The sequence below is a fragment of the Vipera ursinii genome (assembly GCF_947247035.1).
Source record: "Vipera ursinii genome assembly, chromosome: 2".
In the NCBI taxonomy this organism is placed as follows: Eukaryota; Metazoa; Chordata; class Lepidosauria; order Squamata; family Viperidae; genus Vipera; species Vipera ursinii.
Window position 1 is genome coordinate 185,520,980 of NC_139513.1, and position 22,699 is coordinate 185,543,678.

Genomic DNA, 22,699 nt, shown 5'->3' on the forward strand with positions numbered 1-22,699 from the left:
GGCCATGCAAATAGCAGACGAGTGAAGTGAAGCTTCGTCTGTGTATGTACGGACCTAGGTTGCATGCAAAACCCTCCCTCCCCCAGGTCTGGAAGACAGTTTTTCTTCCAAAACTGGTCCCTGGTGCCAGAAAGATTGAAACCACTGATCTATACTGTAGTATACATAGTATGTAATTTATAATGTTTTTTATTTATGCAGACCACCAGGACTTTTGGACTTTGTGTGAAAATTGTGTAAATTCTGATGCAATGGGGTATGACATAATAAAACAGCTGTATGTCATTTTCCAAAAGCTCAAGGGACTGGGTGTACCATTCTGATAGATTAAATATAGTGCTTTTTCTTTATTAACTATGATTTTAATCAAATTTGCATCTTTTTGTTACTCTTTCCTGCAGGTCTTCGGGTCAATGGAGAACTCATCACTGCTTACCCACAAGTAGTGGTGGTTCGTGTACCAACACCATGGGTGCAGAGTGATAGTGATATTACAGTCCTTCGCCATCTGGAGAAGATAGGCTGCCGGCTAATGAACCGTCCACAAGCCATACTTAATTGTGTCAACAAGTTCTGGACATTCCAAGAATTGGCTGGTCATGGTGTGCCTCTTCCAGACACTTTTTCTTATGGTAAGCCAAGAAAAATTCCACAATTATTATGCATCTGTAAAATATTAACTGAAACTAACATTCAGTGTATCTTCAGAGCTTTTGTGTTGACAGGAAATGATCCAACACATAGTTCAACAGGTCCCTTCTTGTAATTTAGTTTTAACACAAGCAGCTTCATGCAACTGAGAATGAGTGTGTGTGTATACATCCCCTCCCTATTTAAATCCAAGGAATAGCATTAATTATGCAGAGGGTTGAACTGGAAGACCTCCAAGGTGCCTTCCAAGTTTGTTATTTTATGTTCTGTGTTCATTTATATTGGCTGGCAATCTCTCCTGGGCTGATAAGTAGTTTTCTCTAGCCTCATGAGGAAGAGATGGTCCTTCTCATGAGGAAGACTTTTTATTTCAACTGCTTCTATTTCTTGTCTTGACCCTAGTTTCCTCTGGAACTAACAAGGCTTTAGCAGCCAGTGCTACCTAATAATCTTGGTTCTGCAGTCATCACCTTCTTTTCTAGAATTCTCATCCCTGCTCATTTAGTCAATCGGCTTAACCCATATCAACTTACTGTCTTCCTATTTCTTGTTGCTGCCCATAAAAAAAGTGCTATCTCTTCTCCCATATCACGTCTCAGCCTTTTGATTAAGATCAAGTGTAATATCTCCAATTTTATGTGAACAGCTAAATAAACAATATGTACATCTATAAACTCAAGTGGCACAATAGCAGATAGCAGTCCAGCTGTTGTGTTCTTTAACACAATAAACATTTTTTTACTAATTTTTTTTCCTAATTGTAGATCTCCTGATTGAGCAAGGGGATGGACTAGAAGACCTCCAAGGTCCCTTCCAGCTCTATTCTGATTCTAATTTTGTGCTTGTGATAGAAAACAATAGAACTCTGTTGAAGGGCAAATATTATTTTGGATTATATATAACTGTGAGAGGGATCTAGTATGAGCCAGCAGTGCTCTGCAGCTGCAAAAATGGCCAAGCCTGCATCAACAGAGATAGCGTCAAGATCATGAGAAGTGATAATGCCACTTTATAGTGTACTAGTGAGATCACACTTAGAATATTGCATCCAGTTCTAGTCATAAGATACAAAAAAAAATGTTGAAACCTTAGAAAGAGTGCAGGGAAGAGAAACAAAGATGATGAGTCTGGAGGCTAAATCGTGAAATGAACAGTTAAGGATTGGGTAGAAAAGTGAAAGTGAGAAACGAAAGTTAATAGTAAGTCATGGCTTCTAAACCGCCTAGAGCTCCCATTTCTAGAAGCGCGGGGGCATCACCAGTTCAACAACAATCTACACTTCAGACCTTGATGCCATCCCCCGCAGCACCCGCACCTACATTAACATTAAAACACTTACAAGAGGCTTTAAACTTCAATCTGAGCAAATGGCGGAGCTTATTAATGAGAAAAATAAGGAAATAAGAGAGGATATCTTACTGGCTTTTCAGGGGGTGGCAGTTTGTATTGAGCGTTTGAATGAACGCGTGGAAGAAGTTAACCAAAGCAATTTGATACTGGAAGCTAAAATGTGCGAAGCTGAGAATAAAATGGATAAAACTGATGATGAGGTGGTATAGAGACATGGAGTTTGCCTTGAGGATAAGAAGTCTGAAAGAAAACCCACAAGAAAATTTGGAAGAGATATTTGCTAAGGCTGTGGCACCTATATTAGGATGGTGAGTTGAAGACTTTATAATGGAAATAGATAAAATATTTTGTGTCAACTCCTGGATTTCTAGGCAAAGAAAATTACCAAGAGATGTGGTTGTTTATTTTACAAAGAGAACGATCAGAAATGCGATCATCCAAGCTTTTTATCATAACAGATTTAAAGTGGCTGATCAAGAGGTCCTAATTTTGAAAGAAATTCCACCAAGAATTTTAAGAAAAAGGAAAGAGTTTGTTTTTTTGGCAGATGAATTAAAAAAACGACAGCTCCAGTTTAGATGGGAAATACCAACTGGGATAGTGGTGAATTATGCAGGTACAAGATATCGTCTTAATACAGTTCTGAAGGCACAAGATTTTTATTGTAATGTACTGAAAGCAGGTTCATCACCACCCCCAGAATTCAAAAGAGGAGAGGAAGAAGGAGCGCAACAGGCACAAATGGAAGGCACACAGCAAGGTGAAGAAATCACCTCACTGATTGCAAAAGAAGTACAGCAAACTCTGGAAACTGCACAGCCCCTGGCACCATTAGAAGAACCAAAGGGTCAAAGAATAACACGGGCTGGGACCAGACGAAAGGAACAACAACAAGAACAACAGAAACAGTATCCTATAATCACAGTTCAAGAATCCACTAATAATGAAGCAGTGGAAGGAGCGAGATCAAAGAGGCAGGTGCTTATGGATCTGCAAGATACGCTCCGAAAGCTTCAAGTCGCAAAAGATGGTGACAAAGTTTCTAACATGGAATGTTAATGGTCTAAACTCTCCGCAAAAGAGAAAGAAAATATTTCAGTATTTAAAACAATTTTAAAATGATGTTACATGTTTGCAAGAAACGCATATTCGTGCATCAGATCAAAAATATTTGATAAATTCCAGATTGGGTATGCAATTTACTGCATCTGCTCCAGACAAGAAAAACGGAGTAGTTATTTATGTGGAGAAGGACTTAACAGCTAACCTAATTGAAGCAGATAAACAAGGAAGATATATTATAATTGAACTTTTAATAGAAGGGAAGAAAATACTTTTAATTGGAATATATGCACCCAATCAACAGCAAGGAGAATTTTACAAACTTCTACACAATAAAATAACTCAATGGGATTATAAATCGTGTATTTTAATGGGAGACTGGAATGGAGTGTTGGACACACAGAAAGATAAAAAAGGACCTTTTAAAAGTACTCCAAATCATGCTAGATTGCCTAAAAATTTTTTTGATATGAAAGACAATTTGGAATTGAGAGATATTTGGAGAGAACGAAACGTGGAAGAAAGGGATTTTACTTTTTTTTCTGATAGACATCAATCTTTTTCTAGGATTGATTTTGTACTAATTACTAATGATTTTTTTTCTAGGGTCAAGAAGATTAAGATATGTCCAAGAACTTTATCAGACCACAGTCCAGTATGGATGGAATTGGACCAGGGGAAGGGAGACAGGAGATCCTGGAGATTAAATGAAAATTTGTTTAGATATGAGGAAAATGTGGAAGAATGTAAAAAATAAATGAAAGAATTTTTTACTATAAATATGCATAAGGGTACAATTGAAATGGTTTGGGACGCAAGTAAAGCTTATATGAGAGGAGTTTTAATATATTTGAATAATAAACATAGACGTAGATTGGAACATAAGTGTAAGGAGTTAGAGGAGGAAATAAAGATGAAAGAGAGGACTTTTATCTTGAATCCATCTAACAAGAAGGTGAAAGAAGCAATTAATTTGTTAAGAGGGCAGTTTAACATGCTGATGGCAGATCAAGTGGCATCTAATTTACGATATGCTAAACATAATACCTTTTACAATGCTAATAAGCCAGGTAGGTGGCTAGCTTATTTGTTAAGGAAAAAACAAAAATCACATAATATAGACAAAATAGAATATAAGGTTAAACAGGTGTTTCAGCAAAATATTATTAAAATGGTTTTTGTAGAATTTTATTCAAAATTATATGCTAGGGATACAATTCAAGGTTTAGATATAGATAGATATCTACAAGAAGTGAATACCCCTATACTTACACAAGAGCAAAGGGAAGGGATGAATCTGCTGAAGAAATTATTTTAGCAATAAAACAACTAAAAGTGGGTAAGGCTCCTGGAACAGATGGTTTGACAGCTATTTATTATAAAAACCTACAACTAGAAATGGTGGAACCTTTAAAGGAGTTATTTAGAATAATTCAATCTGGAGGAGAAGTGCCTCCATCCTGGAAAACAGCTTTTATAACATTGATTCCAAAGGATGATCAAGATCTTACCCAATCTAAAAATTACAGACCAATATCACTTTTAAATATTGATTATAAGATATTTGCAAAAAATTTAGCAAATAGATTAATGCAGGTTATGCAGCGAATGATCCACAGTGACCAAACAGGATTTATAAGTGGTAGACAAATGAAATATAATGTGAGACATATTGTAAATTTATTAGAATATTTGGAAAGAAATAAGTCCCCGCAGCGCTGATTTTTCTGGACGCCGAAAAAGCATTTGATCAATTGAATTGGCAATTTTTATTAAAAGTATTAGAGAAGATGGAGTTTGGGGATAGGTTTTTACAACCTATTAGGGTAATATACCAGAAACAAACAGCTCAAATAATAATTAATGGTAGTTTAACAGAAGCTTGCAAAATTGAAAAAGGTACAAGACAGGGATGTCCGTTGTCACCATTGCTGTTTGTTTTAACATTAGAAATATTACTAATTAAGATACGTGATTCAAATAAAATTAAGGGAATTAAAATAAAACATTAAGATTAGAGATTAAGAGCGTTTGCGGACAACTTGGTTATTACATTAAGTCAACCGACTCAATCGGTTATGGATTTAATGGAGATAATTTTGCAATATGGACAGGTTTCTGGATTTAAGATAAATAGGCAAAAAACTAAAATATTGTCTAAAAATATGACTATAGAACAAAAGGAATCCCTAGAAAAACTAACGGGATTTGAAATAGTTAAAAAGATTAAATATTTGGGGGCATATATTTCAGCTTCAAATGTGAAATTATATAAAAATAATTAAGAATTGTTATGGCTAAAAACACAAAAAGAGCGAGACAGTTGGAGAAAATTACAATTGTCTTTATTGGGAAAAATTGCAGCAGTGAAAATGAATGTTTTACCAAAATTTTTATTTTTGTTTCAAATGATACCTATACTTAAAAAAGATTCAAATTTGGAGGAATGGCAGAAAGGTATTAATAAATTTATTTGATCAGGGAAAAGACCGAGAGTAAAACTTAAGATAATGCAAGATATACGTGAAAGAGGTGGTCTTAAAATGCCCAATTTTAAATTATATTATGATGCTGCAGCTTTATTTAGTAACTGGTTCAATTCAACAGAAGGAAGAATATTGAATATTTAGGGATGTGATTTTTTATATGGCTGGCATGCATATTTATTGTATGATAAAAAGCTGGATAATGCTTTTAAGTCACATATATTAAGGTATGCTCTGTTGCGAGTCTGGAAAAAATATCAATATAAGTTAAATGATAAAATACCAATTTGGGCAATACCTAAACATGCGATAGAAAATATAATACATATAAAGAAATTCTTAGATTGGAAAGGAATGTATGGCAACTAAAGCCATTCAATATTTTAAAAGAATAAAAGATAGTACAAACTTGGTTTCAGTATGGGCAGATACAAGCTAGATGGAAAGAAGATCAGAAAATTGGTATTTCAACAACTGATGAAAATTTGGTAAAACAAATTAGAGATCAAAGTCAAGCACATATAAGAAGGATATATAATGCATTGATAGAAATAGATTCAGAAACGGAACTTGTTAAAGACTGTATGATAAAATGGGCCCAGAATATTCAGGAGCCAATAACAATGGATACTTGGTAAAAAATCTGGGTCAGAAATGTAAAATTTACACAAGCACAAAATTTAAGAGAGAACTTTTATAAAATGTTTTATAGATGGCATTTAGATCCCAAAAAATTAGCATGTATGTACCCAAATTATCAACCTAAATGTTGGAGGTGCGGTTGTGATGATGCAACGTACTATCATATATGGTGGACTTGCAAAAAAGTTAAAGCTTTTTGGATCAAAATTTGGTGGAATATGCAGAAGATATTTAAGAAAAAGATAAGGTTTTCTCCGCAGTTATTTCTGTTGGGTATTATTACAGATTGTACTGTTATAGAAATTAAATTGATGTTGAATTTAATAACAGCAGCAAGACTTGGTATCACAATATTGGAAAAAGGAGGATCTGCCTACTATAGAAGAGTGGACTCAAAATTTCAAACCTAGCAGAAATGGCAAAAATTTCAGCATATTTGAAAGATCAATCGCAACAAAGATACATTTCGGAATGGAGAAGATAGATTGACTACATTCAGATTAAATATGGGAATAAAAAGTTTCATTTAGCATATGAATAAGTGAGCTGCATTGGCTACCGGTTGCCCTCCGGACGAGATTTAAGGTGCTGGTACTTACCTTTAAAGCCCTACATGGCTTAGGCCCGGGATACTTGCAGGACCATCTGCTGCCGGGAACGAATTCCCATCGCCCAGTACGCTCACACAGAGAAGGCCGCCTCAGGGTACCGTCGGCTAGACAATGTCGGCTGGCGACCCCCAGGGGGAGGGCCTTCTCTGTGGGAGCGCCAGCCCTGTGGAACCAGCTCCCCCCTGAGCTTCGGATGGCCCAAGATCTCCAGTCCTTTCGCCGCGGCCTCAAAACACTCCTTTTCCACCTGGCTGACCTGGACTGACAGGGATTTTAATTATGTTTACAATTTTTAACTCTAATTTTAATTTATTTTAATTTTTAATTTTAATTTATTGTACAGAGGCCTTTAATTTTAATTTTATCTTAATTTCTGTATTTATTATATGTTATTATTGTTAGCCGCCCTGAGTCCTTCGGGAGATAGGGCGGGATATAAGTCCCATTAATAAATAAATAAATAAATAAATAAATAAATAAATAAATTAGAATTTAATAAGATGCATTATTATTTAGCAATGTTTAAGGGGAGTTAAAGTGCAATAGGATTTAAAGTGTATTTATAGATAGTTAGCATACTCTAGTTTAAGTTTGTTAGAGGCAATACCCTGTATTCAGCTCTGGGAAGTTGGGGGGAGGGGGAGGGAAGGGTGGGCTTTAAGGGGAGGTGGGGGGAAGTTGGGGGGGAGGGGGAGGGAAGGGTGGGTTTTAGGTGAGGTTAATGTTTAAAATGTACTGTAAAACTTTTCAATAAAAAACTTCCAAAAGTACCACTAAACCAATAGCAATAAAAAAAATTCTGAAAAAAACACTAGATTGATTATGGCTTGCTGATATTAGTTGTGTATATTCTGTGCATGCTCTTTTGTTCTATTGATTGTGGAACTTTTGGAAAATGCCTTTCAAGAAAGACTCTGTCTATAAAGCCATCTGGAAGTTCAAGATCAACAGGAACCAACACCATTCACACCAGTGCAGCTAGGTTTTGCTTTTACTTCACTTGGGTCTGACCTTAAGCAGTAGTGCATGCACTTTGCCTTCTTTCTTTTGAAGACCTCCCACATTACCCAGCCACGTGAACTCCAGCTTTCCCATACGAATCTTTACAAAAAACTGCAGTAGCTTATCTTGCAGGCAGTTAGGCAATGGCTTGCTGAGTGGAAAAGAACAGAAGAACTTCATTTTCCTGGGCTTTGTACTCTGCTACTAGTCAAAACATCATATATGTGGCGTCAGAGTCAGCACGCTTGTTTGACTCAGCTGAGTCAGAGATAGAGCCCATAAAACTTTATTGGTCATGGATTGATGTTGTTAAGTCATGCAGAAGAAGATAGATGAATCACCCTGTAATTCTTAGAGTGAAACTTAGATGGAGTCTCTTTTCCAAAGTGAGTCTCCCTCAGTAGTTTTACTCCTTAAGCAAGTGACTTATTCAAGGTATGACCAGGGTAAATTGATGTTTGTGGGACAGACACATATGAGACCAGTGAACAGGCTACTGTTAGTCTCCTCTATTACAAGGGCAGAAAAATCTAGCAAGGGGAGATTGTTTAAAAAAAAAGGTGCTCCAGCAACTAAGCCTCCAGGTATGAGTAATGTAGTAATATCTCATTATTTGTCTTGGAGAACATCTTTTGTTCCTGATGATAGTAGTTGATAAGAGATGTACTGCTAGGCAACCAGTGCCAGTTTAATTGTTCATACTGGAGAGGTCCTATTTCTTCACCTTTCTCTGGCTCAATCAGAGAGCACACAACATTGCACAAGAGAATTCAAATAGTAAAACCCAGTTTGCAAGAGACAACCACCAACCACAGTAACTAAAATAGAACAATTGAAACACGTTTTCTGCCTGGAATAACTGAATTTCAGATGATACACAGAACAAAACATTGAAAGTACAAGTTGGTTTACATCCATACTTTTACAGCTTTGTCTATTCTATTTTAATTCATGTTTTTGTGGGTATGATTTGGCCACAGTGAAACAGTCATTTCTCCATACAGTTATGCAGTTAATCCAATTAATATGGGTTGTGGTTGGTAGGTTGCCTGGAAGCTTCAAGTAGTTCTGAATACATTGGTCAAATTGTAAATTTGGGCAAAATGGCAAGTGGGCAGAATGGCATTACACTGATTCTGAAGATAGTACTGACCTTAAGTATTGCATGCAGTATTCAAACCAAAGCCTTTAAGATCTGAAACTGCTTGAAGCCTAAAATATTTGGAACAATGTCTTCATATATCAGCCTCCTTGTGATTTGAGATTTGTCCAAACTGGCTAGGGTTTCTTATACATCATCAACAATAATAATCTTTAGGTTATGTGCCCTCACATTGCCATATCTTTCTCACAAACTAAAGTCTATCTTCACAGTTATTTTAATGCTAGCTGAATATCTTGTTTACCCAAGATTGCAGATTTTAATCTGTGGATTTTGTGTTTTCTTCTTTCTCTGTTTAAAAGGATTATCTACAAAAATGAGGGGTGGGTTTTAATATGTTCCAATAAATAAATAGTATAGCGCTTGCACTGTGTATTTACTCACTGTTCTAGGAGATTTTTCAAGTACAACTTTTCCTGTTTAAGAAAGGTTATAGTTTATTGTGGTCATTAATCAGCTCAAAAGAATTGGTATTCAGATATTCAAATTATCTAAAACTAAATTGACAATTTCATGATAACTATCATGAAATTGTCAATTTAGTTTTAGATAATTTGAATATCTGAATACCAGACAAAAAAATAACTAAAGTCAATATTAGATCAGAATATGCTAAAAGGCCAGCTTAGGCTGCATATATACAGTATACAACAGGAAGAAATTAAAATTAGCAATCTGTATAATATAAACTGGGAATAACAGTATAAAATACATATATTACACTCGCACATAAATACGTATACACGTATATTCATAAATAAAACAGTAAAATTGTCCAAAAGGATTTTAATTAAGTATTATAAACTTCTCTTACCAATCCTTACACTCTTGTCAAATTTGAGAAAAATGTATTACAATAGGTGACATAGCTCATTCACCCCAAAAGAAGGTTTATAGATAGCATGCCATTGTTTACTGACAAGACAATGCATGCAGAGGCTGTCACTGGGCCCTTTTAGCATAATGCAATGCCGTGCAGAAAAGATCTAACTGTCCTGAACTCATTTTAGCTCTATTCTTGGGCATTTTAAGTTGTAGGAGGAAAAGCTATAACTTGTACCAATATAATGTAAGATAATTTTATATTTATAGGATATTCTTTTTTATCCAAAACACAATTAGAAGAATTTCATAACTCTGATATGTGTAGATTTCAAACTCTCCTTACCCCTTGATATAAACTTTTGAACATTATTAGTAACCTGGGAATACTTGAGAGTAATATATTTTTCTTCTGTCTAGAATAACAGATTTTTTTTTAATTTAAAAGTTTTACAATACATTTTGACTTTAATCCCCCCTCCCCCACCCCTATCTAGCCCTCCCTATCCCTCTCCCCCATTCCCTCCTCCCCCCCGACTTCCCAGAGCTAAATACATGGTATAAAATCGAAAAACAAACGTAAGCACCCCTATGTTATCAACAATAAACTATTAATTCTATCTCCCTCTAGCTCACATAAAATGAATACAAACAATATTAATATTACAAATAAAGTAAAAAAGAAAAAGGAAAACAAAAAAGAGCTTTACTCAGAATAGATTTTCTTAATCCCAGTCCTTATTCATATTAATTTCAAAAAAAAGAAAAAAAACTTTCACCTACTATTTGCATTCTCCCACCTTTCTCTAATTCCTAAACAAATTCTCAGTTACGCGCCAAAAGCGCCTATCTCTGTTAACCTTAATAATCTCCAACCAAACTAAACTATGATCAAAAATAGTTCTTGCATGTATCACGCCAAATGTCTCGCAGTGTTCAACACATACTTTTAGTCCATAACCCTAATATACTTTTCTAGCAAGCAAATAACATCAATCTTAAATTGTGTTAAATATTAAAAAAAAACTTTCTTTCTCCTCTATGATAAATTTAATCCATTGACATTCTAATTTAAAAATTTAATCACCAATCTTAACGCTCCAAAGCTTTTGGAGCACGTCTGTCATGACCCCCAAAACTTCTTTGGACCACGCCCCTCCCACAGCTTCACTGTAAGTACACTTTGGAGATTCCATAACTTTCTGCTGGTCTTGCTCTTGCTCTCGTCTCGCTCTTCTTGGGGCGGCACGGGTCATCCTCTGGCCTCCTGCAACAACCGATGAGACTGTAACTTGATCCCCTCCAACACCATTGTCCTCTGTCTGTCTATCTGCAACATCTTGAAGCTTTCCCTCGCCGTATCCCTTTACAGCTTCCAAAAATGATAGGGGGGTTGCTTTTAACACATTGCTATAAAAATCACGTGCCTGAGCCACAGTAACCAGACGATGTCTTTTACCTTCGTGCGTCACCACCAGTCCAACTGGAATCTCCCATCTAAACTTAATATCACATTTCTTAAGTTCCTGTACTAGAAATGCAAAATCTTTCCTTCTTCTTAGGATCTTCAGAGGAATCTCTTTTAAAACCAAGACTTCTTGCTCAGCCACTACCAATTTAGTATCATAAGCAGCTTGAATGACTTCATCTCTAATTACTCTCTTTGTAAAATAGACCACCACATCTCTGGGTAACTTCCTCTGTCTTGCAATCCATGAATTTACACGAAAAATTTTGTCCATATTTCCCTCAATTTCAGATGCTGGCTGGCCCAATACCCCTTCCAGAGCCTCAGAAATCAGCTGCTTTAAATCTTCTTTACAATTCTCCTTTAAACCCCTGATTCTAATAACATACTGCATCTGATGATACTGAACAAGGCTCAATTCTCCGTCCATTTTATCCCTTATATTTTCATTTTCTAATACCTTTGCTTCTAATATAGAGTTCTTTTGACTGAGATCCTCCACTTTTACATCCAGCTGTTGCACACATTCAGCTACAGATTCAATCATAGACAACATGTCCACCCTCATTGCTCTAAACTTCTCTTCCATCTTCTTCTCCAATTTTTCCATTTTCTCCTCCATTTTCTCCTCCAGCTTTTTCAACTTTTCATCCATCATGTCAGACATCAATTGTGAATGCTTTCCAAGAGCATCTTGTAAATCCTTAAGCGTCAATGTCGGAGGAGGTGTAGGAGGAAGCAAAGCTTGCAATGAGGTCTGTTGCACCAGGGAAGACCCCGCATTCCGAAGAGCTTTAGAAGTTTTAGCCGCCATCTTCCCCCACTTTCACTTATTGCGCACTTTCACTTTAAAGCTATAAAATCCATTGAGCTACAGAGTAAAGATAAGAGTCCACATCACCTTGACCTCCTGTACCGCTCTGCCTGCATCTTGATAATCAAAAGTATTTCCTTTTGGCAGGGGTGGTTGCTAACGCCTGGCTCTGCTCCAAAAATCCCGGAGCAGGGGCGCTGCGCAGCTCGGAGCAACCCAGGCTTCGGGGGGGCTCATCCTTCAGCCGCCCAAACTCTCAGCTCAGGCGGCCACGGAGAGCTCAACCCCTACCTGGGGCCTCACCCCCTCCTCTTCTCCCGAGGAGGGGGCTTCAAATCCATCTAAACAGCTGATCAAAGCTGTTTACGATGGAAAAACACAGCTGCGGAGCGGGCAGCCCGAAAACGGCTGTCTTCGGCGTTGCGTCGCCACCGGAAGCCTAGAATAACAGAATTTTGCATTGTAAGAAAACATCCACAATTCACATTTGTGTGCATCCCTTTTTACAGCTTTGGTTATTTATTTTTTTCTAGGAGGTCATGAAAACTTTGCCAAAATGATTGATGAAGCAGAAGTGTTGGAGTTCCCCATGGTCGTGAAGAACACTCGAGGTCATAGAGGTGGGTGTGAGAGTCTGTATATAATTGTTATAGTGTTAAATGAGAATTGTTTTGTCCAAAAATTTTAGATGCAAAATAGTACAAAGTGCTCAGAATATCTTACCATAAATGCAATGGTTGTTAAAATGACATAGTATTAATAACCCATGCTTTCAGAATACATTGAATATATCTACATTTCCTAACTTATTTGTATTCATTTATCAACATTAGATACATTTTTCTCTAATTATAGAAGTCATATAAGTTACACTTATATTTAATGATTGTAATAATAACAATTTTACATTTTTTATTCTTTCAACTACCACAAAACATAATTCATTGATAATCTTGGTCCAACAGTTTAATTTAAATGTGTTTTTATTTAAATCATCAAGTTTGAGCAACTTTTGTGGCTGTTTCTGCAAATAAATTAGTGAAGCATTTTTCATGAAAATGCCCATGAGTTGAACGTAACTGTTGGTAACTTCATGGATGTATTCATGTAGGGTTTTTTGTGGAAAAGTACAGAGGTGGTTTATAATTGCCTTCTGAGATATTTTTCAACTCCTCACTCTGTCCTACTGTATTAGTAATATATTTTTAAATGTCATTTTATAAAATTAGTAAAAGACTCTTCTCCAAAATAAAGCAGAACTTATTAAAGGATGGAATCAAACAACCTATATTATGGTCAAAGAACAGCATAAGGTGAATAAGAAATAAACAATTTTAAAAAAATACAAAAATAACAATTGCATTAAAATCTAAAAAGTATGAAAATAAAAATCTAAAAAAGTCTAAAAACAAAAAGCAATAAATTAATGTTAAAATATAAATTAAATCTATTACAAAATGCTCTATAATAATCATCTAGGTGTTCATTAAAACTGACTTGTGACACAGGTCATTTTCTGATGTATGCTAAGTGCTGCTGTGCAAAACCTTGCAACACTATATATTGTAGCAGGGATGGTATCAGAGCAGCAGGGAAGTGTAAAATTGTCCTGTGCTCCCTGGGTATTCATACAATAATAGTGAGTTGAGGCTAGTACAAATGTGTCTGTATAGTGTAGGAATTAGAGAAGTATATGTTCCTTTGTTTCTATATGTCTAGAGTCACAGGGGCATTGTCTCTCTGGGTAAGGCGTCTTCCAGTATCAGCCTTCAAGGATAGCTGAGGGGAGGGTGTGTCATTGTGCTAAAGTAAAAGCTCTTTGATGATCAGGTATTTCGAGATTTGTTAAGTATGCCATAAGGGAGATAGAGAACCGGTTGGGTTCACTGGTGAAAAAAGTTGAGAATCTGGCTAGATCAAGTTGGTGCTCTGTGTCTATTATACAGTTGAATGAGAACTTCAGCCTGATCATATCCCATGCTGGAGAAGGTCCCAATGATGAGATTTTAGTTGTCACCAAATTTTTTATTTTAATTCCATATAGACTGAAAATCACTCCTGTAATAAGTGGGGCAAAACCAAAAAGAAAAAAGAATAATCTAAGCCAGTAGTTGATTATGGTTGCCTACATACTAGCCTCCACTTTCATGAGGCCTGTCTTTAGTCTCAAAGTGGTATTAGAGACAGATTTTGGAGCTTGAAAGGCCGATCTTAGGAAATGGCACTGAACAAGTTCTAGTGGTCCAAAGTTGGGAAAGGGCCTTGCCTGGCACCATAGAGAAGTTGTGTTATTGGCTTGGCTTCAGATAATTTGGATACTGAAGGAATGTAGTGGAATACCTTGTCATATTTCTGTTAGTAGAATAAGTTTCTGATGATAAAAGCCGGGCACAATTCTATCTCAGTTCTGCATTATCATCATCATGATGCCACCACCATCATCAAACAGTACCTTTAACATCATCAAACAATAACATCTTCCAATCCCAGATCTTTGGGAAGGACTAGTTAGGTGGATAAAAATGTCAAATTTAGTCTAAACATCTGGCTGACTATTCAACCAACTATAGTAAATAGCCACTATGAATGTCTCTGCTAATATGGTAATGTTACAGTGTAAAAATCTTTCCTTTTAAATTTTCATTGTCATGAGGATTTAAAGTCCATCCTACATTAATTAAACTTTGTTGAGGATTAATTATTTGCATCTGTTTAGATAAATGCAGCAAAATATTATAAAGCCTATATTCCTTATAGGAAAATAATTATTTAATATACAGTACTTCCACTTTCTCCGAGTTTTTGAAAAACAATTATTCTACTTGTTATTTATTTCATTATATTCATAAGTAACTCTTGACAGCAGTGGTCCCCAACCTTTGTGGCTTCATGGCAGTGCTGGGTGGGAAAGGACAACTGGGCCGCACAAATGGCGAGCTGGCACGCATACGCGTGCATGCACAACTCAACTTAGCAAGCATGGACATGTGCGTGCGTATACATGCTGGCCCACTGCTTGTGTGTGTTGAGTTGCATGCGTGTGCCCACTGGCCTGCTGCTCGGCAAGTTGAGCTGCGCATGCTTGTGCACACCGGCCCGCCACTCACACGGCCCCATTTTGAACAAGCCGTGGCTTGATAGTGGGCTGCAGCTCGGGGGTTGGGGACCCCTGCCTTACAGCCTCAGTGGTATTTCTTGTCTTCATACAGCTTGTTGATAAGAGTTTCATCTATCCAATCTTGTAAAATTAGAATTACTATAACTTAATTTGAAGTTACATTTGACTTTTTTCCCCAAACAAGTGAAAACATTCTATTTTAAATAGAATAGTTGAAGAGAATAGCATAAGTAAAGTGAGAACTCTTGGAAGAGCAATGTAAGATGATTATATTGCAGGTATTGCAGAAGTCTACAGAAGGAGGCTTCAATTTAACTCTGCTGTTCTTCAAGTGCCTGATGTTCTTCAGTACAGTTTCACATATAATGTTGCTTTTGACGATGACTTCAAAATGAAATTACTGCATTTGGGAAACCATTCTTTTTCATAAAAAAATAGGTAATATGAACATTTTGAAATTTAAGTTATAAATAATGCAATAGTCGCTAGATTAAAAAAATAACATACAATTCTAAAATATCACTCGTGTACCTATTGTATGATTTTATTCTCTTATCTGTCACTGGGTTGTATAAATTAAGGTGGACTACTCTGTCTCACCAAAGAACACCCTAGCAGAAGCAAGAAAAACCACTAACCCATGAAGCATCATCAATGAGTCAGCATTAGAGTTACATCCTTGAGCATGGGTGTCAAACTCACAACGTCACATGACGTATCACAATGTATCGTGACTTTTTTTCCATTGCTGGCAATAGGGTGGGCACGGTTTCGGCATGATGCTTCTGGCCCATGGGCTGGCAGTTTGACACCCCTGTCCTAGAGATTCTCAGATAGGAAGTTGAGAGTATTTCAGCTTCATCCAAGTCTGCTAAAAGCACCTTTTGAAAAGGAAAACGCAGGCCCTAAAAGGAAAGAAAAACATTATTGTATCACCCTCAAATCTTTGCAACTCAGTAGAATGTAGAACTATAGAAAACTACAAATTCCCTGCAGTACTTCTATATGGGGAGTCAAAATTTTGGAGAGAACAAGAAAAGAAAATTCTAAACCCAGCAGTAATTGAATAAATTGCTATATTAGCTACAACAGTAGGTCCAACCTATAGCAGTAATTGATGCTGTCTCTGCAATATGGTCATCCATAGTGGAACATAAAAATATGATCAAACCCTATCTAATCCAGCAGTTTTCTCACAGCGCCCAACCACTTGTACAAGAAAGGCAAATAATCTCCAGCAGCTAGCCTTCAAAGGAGTGATAGCCAAATCTGGCCCTAGGTTCTGCCTCAGTTTACATTTCCCAATAAGCAACCGAATGGGAAGATCATTTAAGAGCAATTTATTAGGGTAACCTGGTAAAGTGGGATCCCTCTATGAAAAGGGTGAAACTCTTACTTTCCTTTCTATAGTTGAACACAACAAAGAAAATGCAACAGGAAAGTTGATTGGACAGGATAAAAGTAACTTCCTCTTTGCACAGGAAATCATTTCCATGTAGTCAAACATGTTTCATATTTGCATCCCATAATATCACACATATTCGTGTAAAAGAAGTCTGACGTCAGAAGGGCTGTACATTTTAAGGAAAAAAGGTTGTTTGGAGTTCACAAAGAGACAAACCAGACACCCATCTTATCTCAGATAGTCTCCAGCCAGTTTAACTTTTCAGTTTAGGAATGTTAAAAGCTATCAATCAGTCCATACAGCGATAGAATAAAAAGTTTTCCTACATTCCAGTCTGTAATGAGCCTGAACATCATTTTAAAAGAGGAAAATAAGTCAAATTAAAATACAAAATGACATTGTTAGTTAACAAGTTACAAAATCCATTTCATGTGCCCCTCAGGAATAGATACAGCCCTTTTTGAAGAAAAGTTTTAGCCAGTGCATTATCTTGTGTTAGCATATTACAAAGTTTAACTACAAGTTGTATAAAAAAAATTCTGTTCTGATTCTTTCAGTATTCAATTTTACTGAGTGACCTCTGGTTGTAGTATTTTGGGAAAGGAGAACAGCTTCACCTTCTCCATGTATAATTTTGTACACCTCAATCCTATCCCTTCTCGTTCACTATTTTAGCCAAAAAAAAGCTCCATGCGTTGCAATCCTTCTCCGTAGGGAAGCTTTTCAAACTCCTTGATCATTTTAGTTGTCTTTTTCTGAACCTTCTCCAGCTACACAATATCATTTTTATAAGTGTAGCAACCAGAACTACATACAACGTTCCAGGTGTGGTTACACCATTGATTTATATAAAAACATTATGAATCTGCATTAGTTCATTCATGTAGTAAACTCCTTTATTAGAGAATGAAACCAGAAGTATATGCAGTTTACCTATTTTTGTAAATAATGTGTATTTGTTAATATTTTGCTTAGAGCTTCATCTAAGCATTGGAACCTAGGCTTATTTGTAAATTTCCCTCTCTGGATTTTGTTTTGTATTCTCTAGTTGCTAGTAATTATTTAGTTTAGTTGTTTATGTTAGAATATGTTTTGTAATCTATGATAGGCTTACCACCCAAGACTTAAGTACATTTGAATAGATACATAAGTAAATCCCTAATGAAGAAATTTTAAATAGAATCATCATCTTTCATATTAGTTGCTAAAAACATTAATTATTTATAAAATCCTCCTTAAGATAGCATGAAATAAGTTTTATTTATTAATGATATCCAAAATATAGTTGTATGCAACTAAAGGATATTTATTAATAAATTTAACATTTGAATCAATGTATTTAATGTGAACTTTGATTTGGAAAGAATTTTAAATAAGTTTTGTATTTCATTGCTATACTAATTATTTTAATTGGCAATTGCAATTTAATTGGGACTGGTTTGCTTTGATTCGTCAATTAATCATGAACAGCACCTTGGAATCTCTGCCATCTTTAGACTGTGATTGGTGCAGCCCTCTGTTTTATGTGTCTAGAGAATCCCAAACCTGTTGCAAAACACTCTTGCAACCTAGTTCTACTAGAATAGCACGGAATGGTACAGGCCAAGATTGAAGGATACTGAGAGATCTGTACTGAGGGAGTGAGAACTGGAATAAGACCTGGAAATTGTGAGTGTACTTCAAGGTAATATTTTCCAAATTTTGCTGTTTTAGTAGCACTAAATGTATAAGTGCTTTGCCATTTTTATTGATATTCATTCACCAGTGTTGCCAGGATAATGTTTTCAGTACAGAAGTTGAGAATGTATAGACACAGTACCTTTCCAGATCTTTAAAATTCAGGTAGGAAAATCACTGACTAGTTTTCATCTTCTGTGTTCTTTTGATGCAGGAAAAGCTGTGTTTCTTGCCAGAGACAAACACCATCTGGCAGACCTGAGCCATCTAATTCGTCATGAAGCCCCTTATCTATTCCAAAAATATGTCCAGGAGTCTCATGGCAAAGATGTTCGTGTCATCGTGGTAGGAGGCCGTGTCGTGGGCACTATGCTGCGTTGCTCAACAGATGGTAGAATGCAGAGCAATTGCTCACTTGGTAAGAATGAAAATGTGTTTGAATCTACTATATATGTTGAATTTTTAAATTCTAATTTAAGGCATACATTTTTATAGAGTGCTATCTTAAATGTAAAGATTACTTTGAAAGAAACAAATGCAATAAACTTTAATTTAATTGACTAAAAGGGAAATAAATCGCTATCTAACCCTAAGTGTGCATATATACTAAATAGCAAATTAGATTTTTCAAGTTCTAATCTAAAACATGCTTCTACATAAGATAACTAATAACATCAAATGTCTTTGACGAGAACCATTGGTTACTATATGAACTCTAATCAAACAATACATTTGTCTCTGCTATTTGAGGCGCAGTCCTAAAAGTTGACCAAAACTGAGATTTAGCAGCCATTTATCCATTAAGTTTAAAGTCTACTAAATTAAATAATTGCTGTATAATATTTGTATTTCTATAGATTGCCTTTACATTTATATTATCTCTGCAGTTTCTTTTTGGATCATTCTCCCTGTTATTTACTACAGTTAAGAAGTAGCAGGAGTAGATAGGCCACTTTATGTGCTGAGGCAACATCATGCAATTTCACCTGGTGTAATCACCAGAACCTTTTTTAATACCAACATCTCACAATATTAAATCAATCTCACCTCAAAATCTTACAAAAAAAATTAACTTTCTCTGCCCTGATCATGAGCTACTGAAACTTCATGATATTTCTGCTATTTTTAATTTTAAAAACTGTTTTTCTAACATTGGTTTATGTGGGTAGTGCAAGTGCCTTAGTATCTGAGAGTGTCACACTACCATTGGACTAGTAATAGTTAGTCATTTCTTCTATCTGGAAATTGACACTCTGAAATGACCCATAGTCTGGATCAATTCTCCTCTTTGTTGGCCTTGTTTCCAAGGTTAATACTATTTCATTGGTTTTTGTGTTTTATGTTCTTATTTTATTTCATTCAGTCCTTCCGTTATATATTCAAGATGAACAGTATTTAATATTTATTTCTTATATATATGTAGGGATGTAGGTCTATACATATGTAATATATAGTATGTTTAGATGTGTGTCATGTATGTGTTTCACTTTGAGAGCGGGCAACTAAATTTCATTTTTGATGTCTGCTATTGTGCCCACAGTAAAAAAATGATAATAAAGGTTATCTTATCTATCTTATCTTTATTTCATCTCTCTGAGATGAGAGTGGGGAGCAAATGCACTGTCAAACACAGGTAAGCTTAACTGTGTAACTGTGAATTACTTAAATAAATGGTATGACTAAAGTAAGATGTAGATAAATAAAGAAGATACATCAGCCTCTATTGGTCATCAAAGTTTCTAGAACACATTTAGTTTTAACACTAACAATTAGATTCCTTTTTTACTTAAAATGGAAAATCCTCACAAAATTTCTTTAAAGTTAGACTCAATATTATAGTAAGCATTAAGATCTCACAACTCTCTCATGTAGGTTTATTGAATTTGAGTTGGAATACTATTGTACCCTGATTTAGCTTTCTTTCTGTTACCAGGTGGTATAGGTATGATGTGCTCACTCAGTGAACAAGGGAAACAACTGGCGGTCCAAGTTTCTAACATCTTGGGGATGGATATCTGTGGCATCGACCTCCTAATGAAGGATGATGGCTCGTTCTGCGTCTGTGAGGCCAATGCAAATGTAGGTTTCATTGCCTTTGACAAGGCTTGCAATCTAGATGTAGCTGGTATCATAGCAGACTATGCCGCTTCACTGCTTCCTCCCGGTCGCTTGACACGACGCATGTCCTTGCTCTCTGTGGTATCCACGGCTAGCGAGACTAGCGAGCCAGAGCTGGGACCTCCAGCTAGTGCCACTGTCGACAATATGAGTGCTAGCTCCAGCTCTGTCGACAGCGACCCTGAAACCACAGAGAGAGAGTTGCTCACCAAGCTGCCGGGGGGGATATTCAATATGAACCAGCTAATAGCCAATGAGATTAAGCTCCTAGTGGAGTAATGCCACATGTAAATAACTATGACCAACTTTCTTGTAAATTTTTTTAAAATACAACCAACTTGTAGTGCTGTTTATTGTAAGCAGCTTATGGAGGTGAGGTGAGGGTTTTAACATGGGGATCAGAATCAAAACATGCATGTTCTGTGAATGCTGCTTTCGTTACCTATTAATCTTACAGAACATATGTTTAGTTGTTATTTTTAACAAGTATTTTTCATTTGATAATATTCTGTTTAAAATCTGCATTGGGAAATGGGAGAAAAGAACTCGATAAAACTTCTGTTTTTGATAGGGATGCCCTTATGATCTTTGAACTCATATGAAAATGTTTCATCTTGATTTATGCTATTTGCAATTGGAAAAGTTGATACTACAAAAGCACCCACGAATTAATACTTTGCCAACCATCCCCTCACCTCATTGGAGCTCATTCCTGTTATTATATGCCTTTTTGTTTATGTCCTATAGGAGTGGAGAGAAATTAGAACAGCCATTTTTTTATTTCATTCAAAGGTTCTAAATATCAGCATTTCTATCTATTATCAATAAGATCTCTGAAATTGTATCCCTGGCAAACAGTCCACAATGGCCTATGAAATTCCAGACTTTAAGCAGTTTTACAGGGTGCAACTTTGATTAGTTCGACATGAGCTTTTGAAATAAACCTGCAACTTCTGCCATTTCTGTATTAACAGATGGCCACATGCTTAGATTTAAAACCAAATTCACTTTCCTTGGGAGAAAAAAAATACTATGTATCTGGATTTTAAAAATAATCTTAAAACCTAGCTTTAGGTCAGGAAAGGGAGGAACTATGTGTAAAATACAGTTTGGGCTATTGATGGCAGAAGTGGCATGTTTTCTTTTGCACAAGAACTGAGATAAACAGCACTGTTAACTTTTGGTGTACAAAATAATGTTTAATCCAATGTGAAAAAGAATAACACTAGTTTAAAACAAATGTGCATTGACTTGTATTTGTTAATGTTTTAGTCCTTTTTGCAAGATATATGCTGTGTTACTGTTTTATTTTTAATACATGCTCGTCCAACACTTCTTTCTCCATGCCTATATCTTTAACAGGGGCCCAATTTGAAAAATACCTTTACTACTCAACATCACTACTAATAGTAACAAACTTATACAAAAAAATCTGATGCCTAGAAAATATGGGAGGGGTGTGGAGGAGGGTTGAAATGGTTGCAAATTTCAAAACTATATTTTGTAAATTTAATGCATCACTATTATTGATAGTAGCTTTCCTTTATAGAAGGCATTAAAATCTAAAGTGGCCTGATTTACCAAGGATAAATCCTGAAAGAAACAAGAAGGTTTTGCTTTTGGGAAACACTTTGCCAGTAAGGCCCAGCCAGAATGGGAATATGATTTAACACCACCAGTGTGTGGATCTCAGGCCCCTTTGTATGTGTCTGTATTTTGCTTTGTTTTTGTCATTAATTTTTGTCTGTCCAGTTCGTCAGTCTTTTTTCCAGAATGCCTGATGATCTCCTCTCCCAGTCCATCCCTGATACTTCTGGCTGTGCATTTTCTTATTAAATTTGGTAAAAGAACCAAAACAACAGCTTTTGGTCTGTTTTAATGGCCTCATTTTCCTCCTCCTCACCCATTTCTCACTCATCTATTTACTTTGGGGTATATACCGTATTAAAATTATAGAAAAATGTAAATAAAATCCTGTTACTTTAAAAACAGCCATCCACAACACAGTAGAATGTTTGTAACAGCAAGTTGGCTTATGAAAGGGTTTTGGAGGGTGGGCAGCTTCTGCGTGCAGGGTTGTTTTGTTTCAGTGCTTCAGAATAGCAATTTACCCTCCAGAGCTCTGAGCTTCATTCCACTGGCCAACCTCACCACTCAGCTGTCTTAACTTTCACTTGGGTATTAAACACCACTTGTGAACACTTTACAGAGACACTAAGAATAAATAGAAAAGTGTTAGCCCACATTCATGAATGTTGAACATGCCTATTTGTACAGTTTTTTAAAATGCAATAATGATATTTTTGTAGAA

The 22,699-nt window shown here is 36.0% G+C and overlaps 1 protein-coding gene across 1 annotated transcript in view; it reads left to right on the forward strand.

Moving 5' to 3' along the window:
• Positions 1-21,720, forward strand: part of RIMKLB (ribosomal modification protein rimK like family member B) — a 73,577-nt gene extending 51,857 nt beyond the window's left edge. The window contains exons 4-7 of the mRNA XM_083354479.1: positions 402-632; positions 12,604-12,690; positions 18,485-18,688; positions 20,204-21,720. Of these exons, the coding sequence (XP_083210605.1) occupies positions 402-632; positions 12,604-12,690; positions 18,485-18,688; positions 20,204-20,667 (986 nt within the window). The 3' untranslated portion in view covers positions 20,668-21,720. The remainder of the gene's footprint in view (positions 1-401; positions 633-12,603; positions 12,691-18,484; positions 18,689-20,203) is intronic.
• Positions 21,721-22,699: the final 979 nt, after the last annotated feature.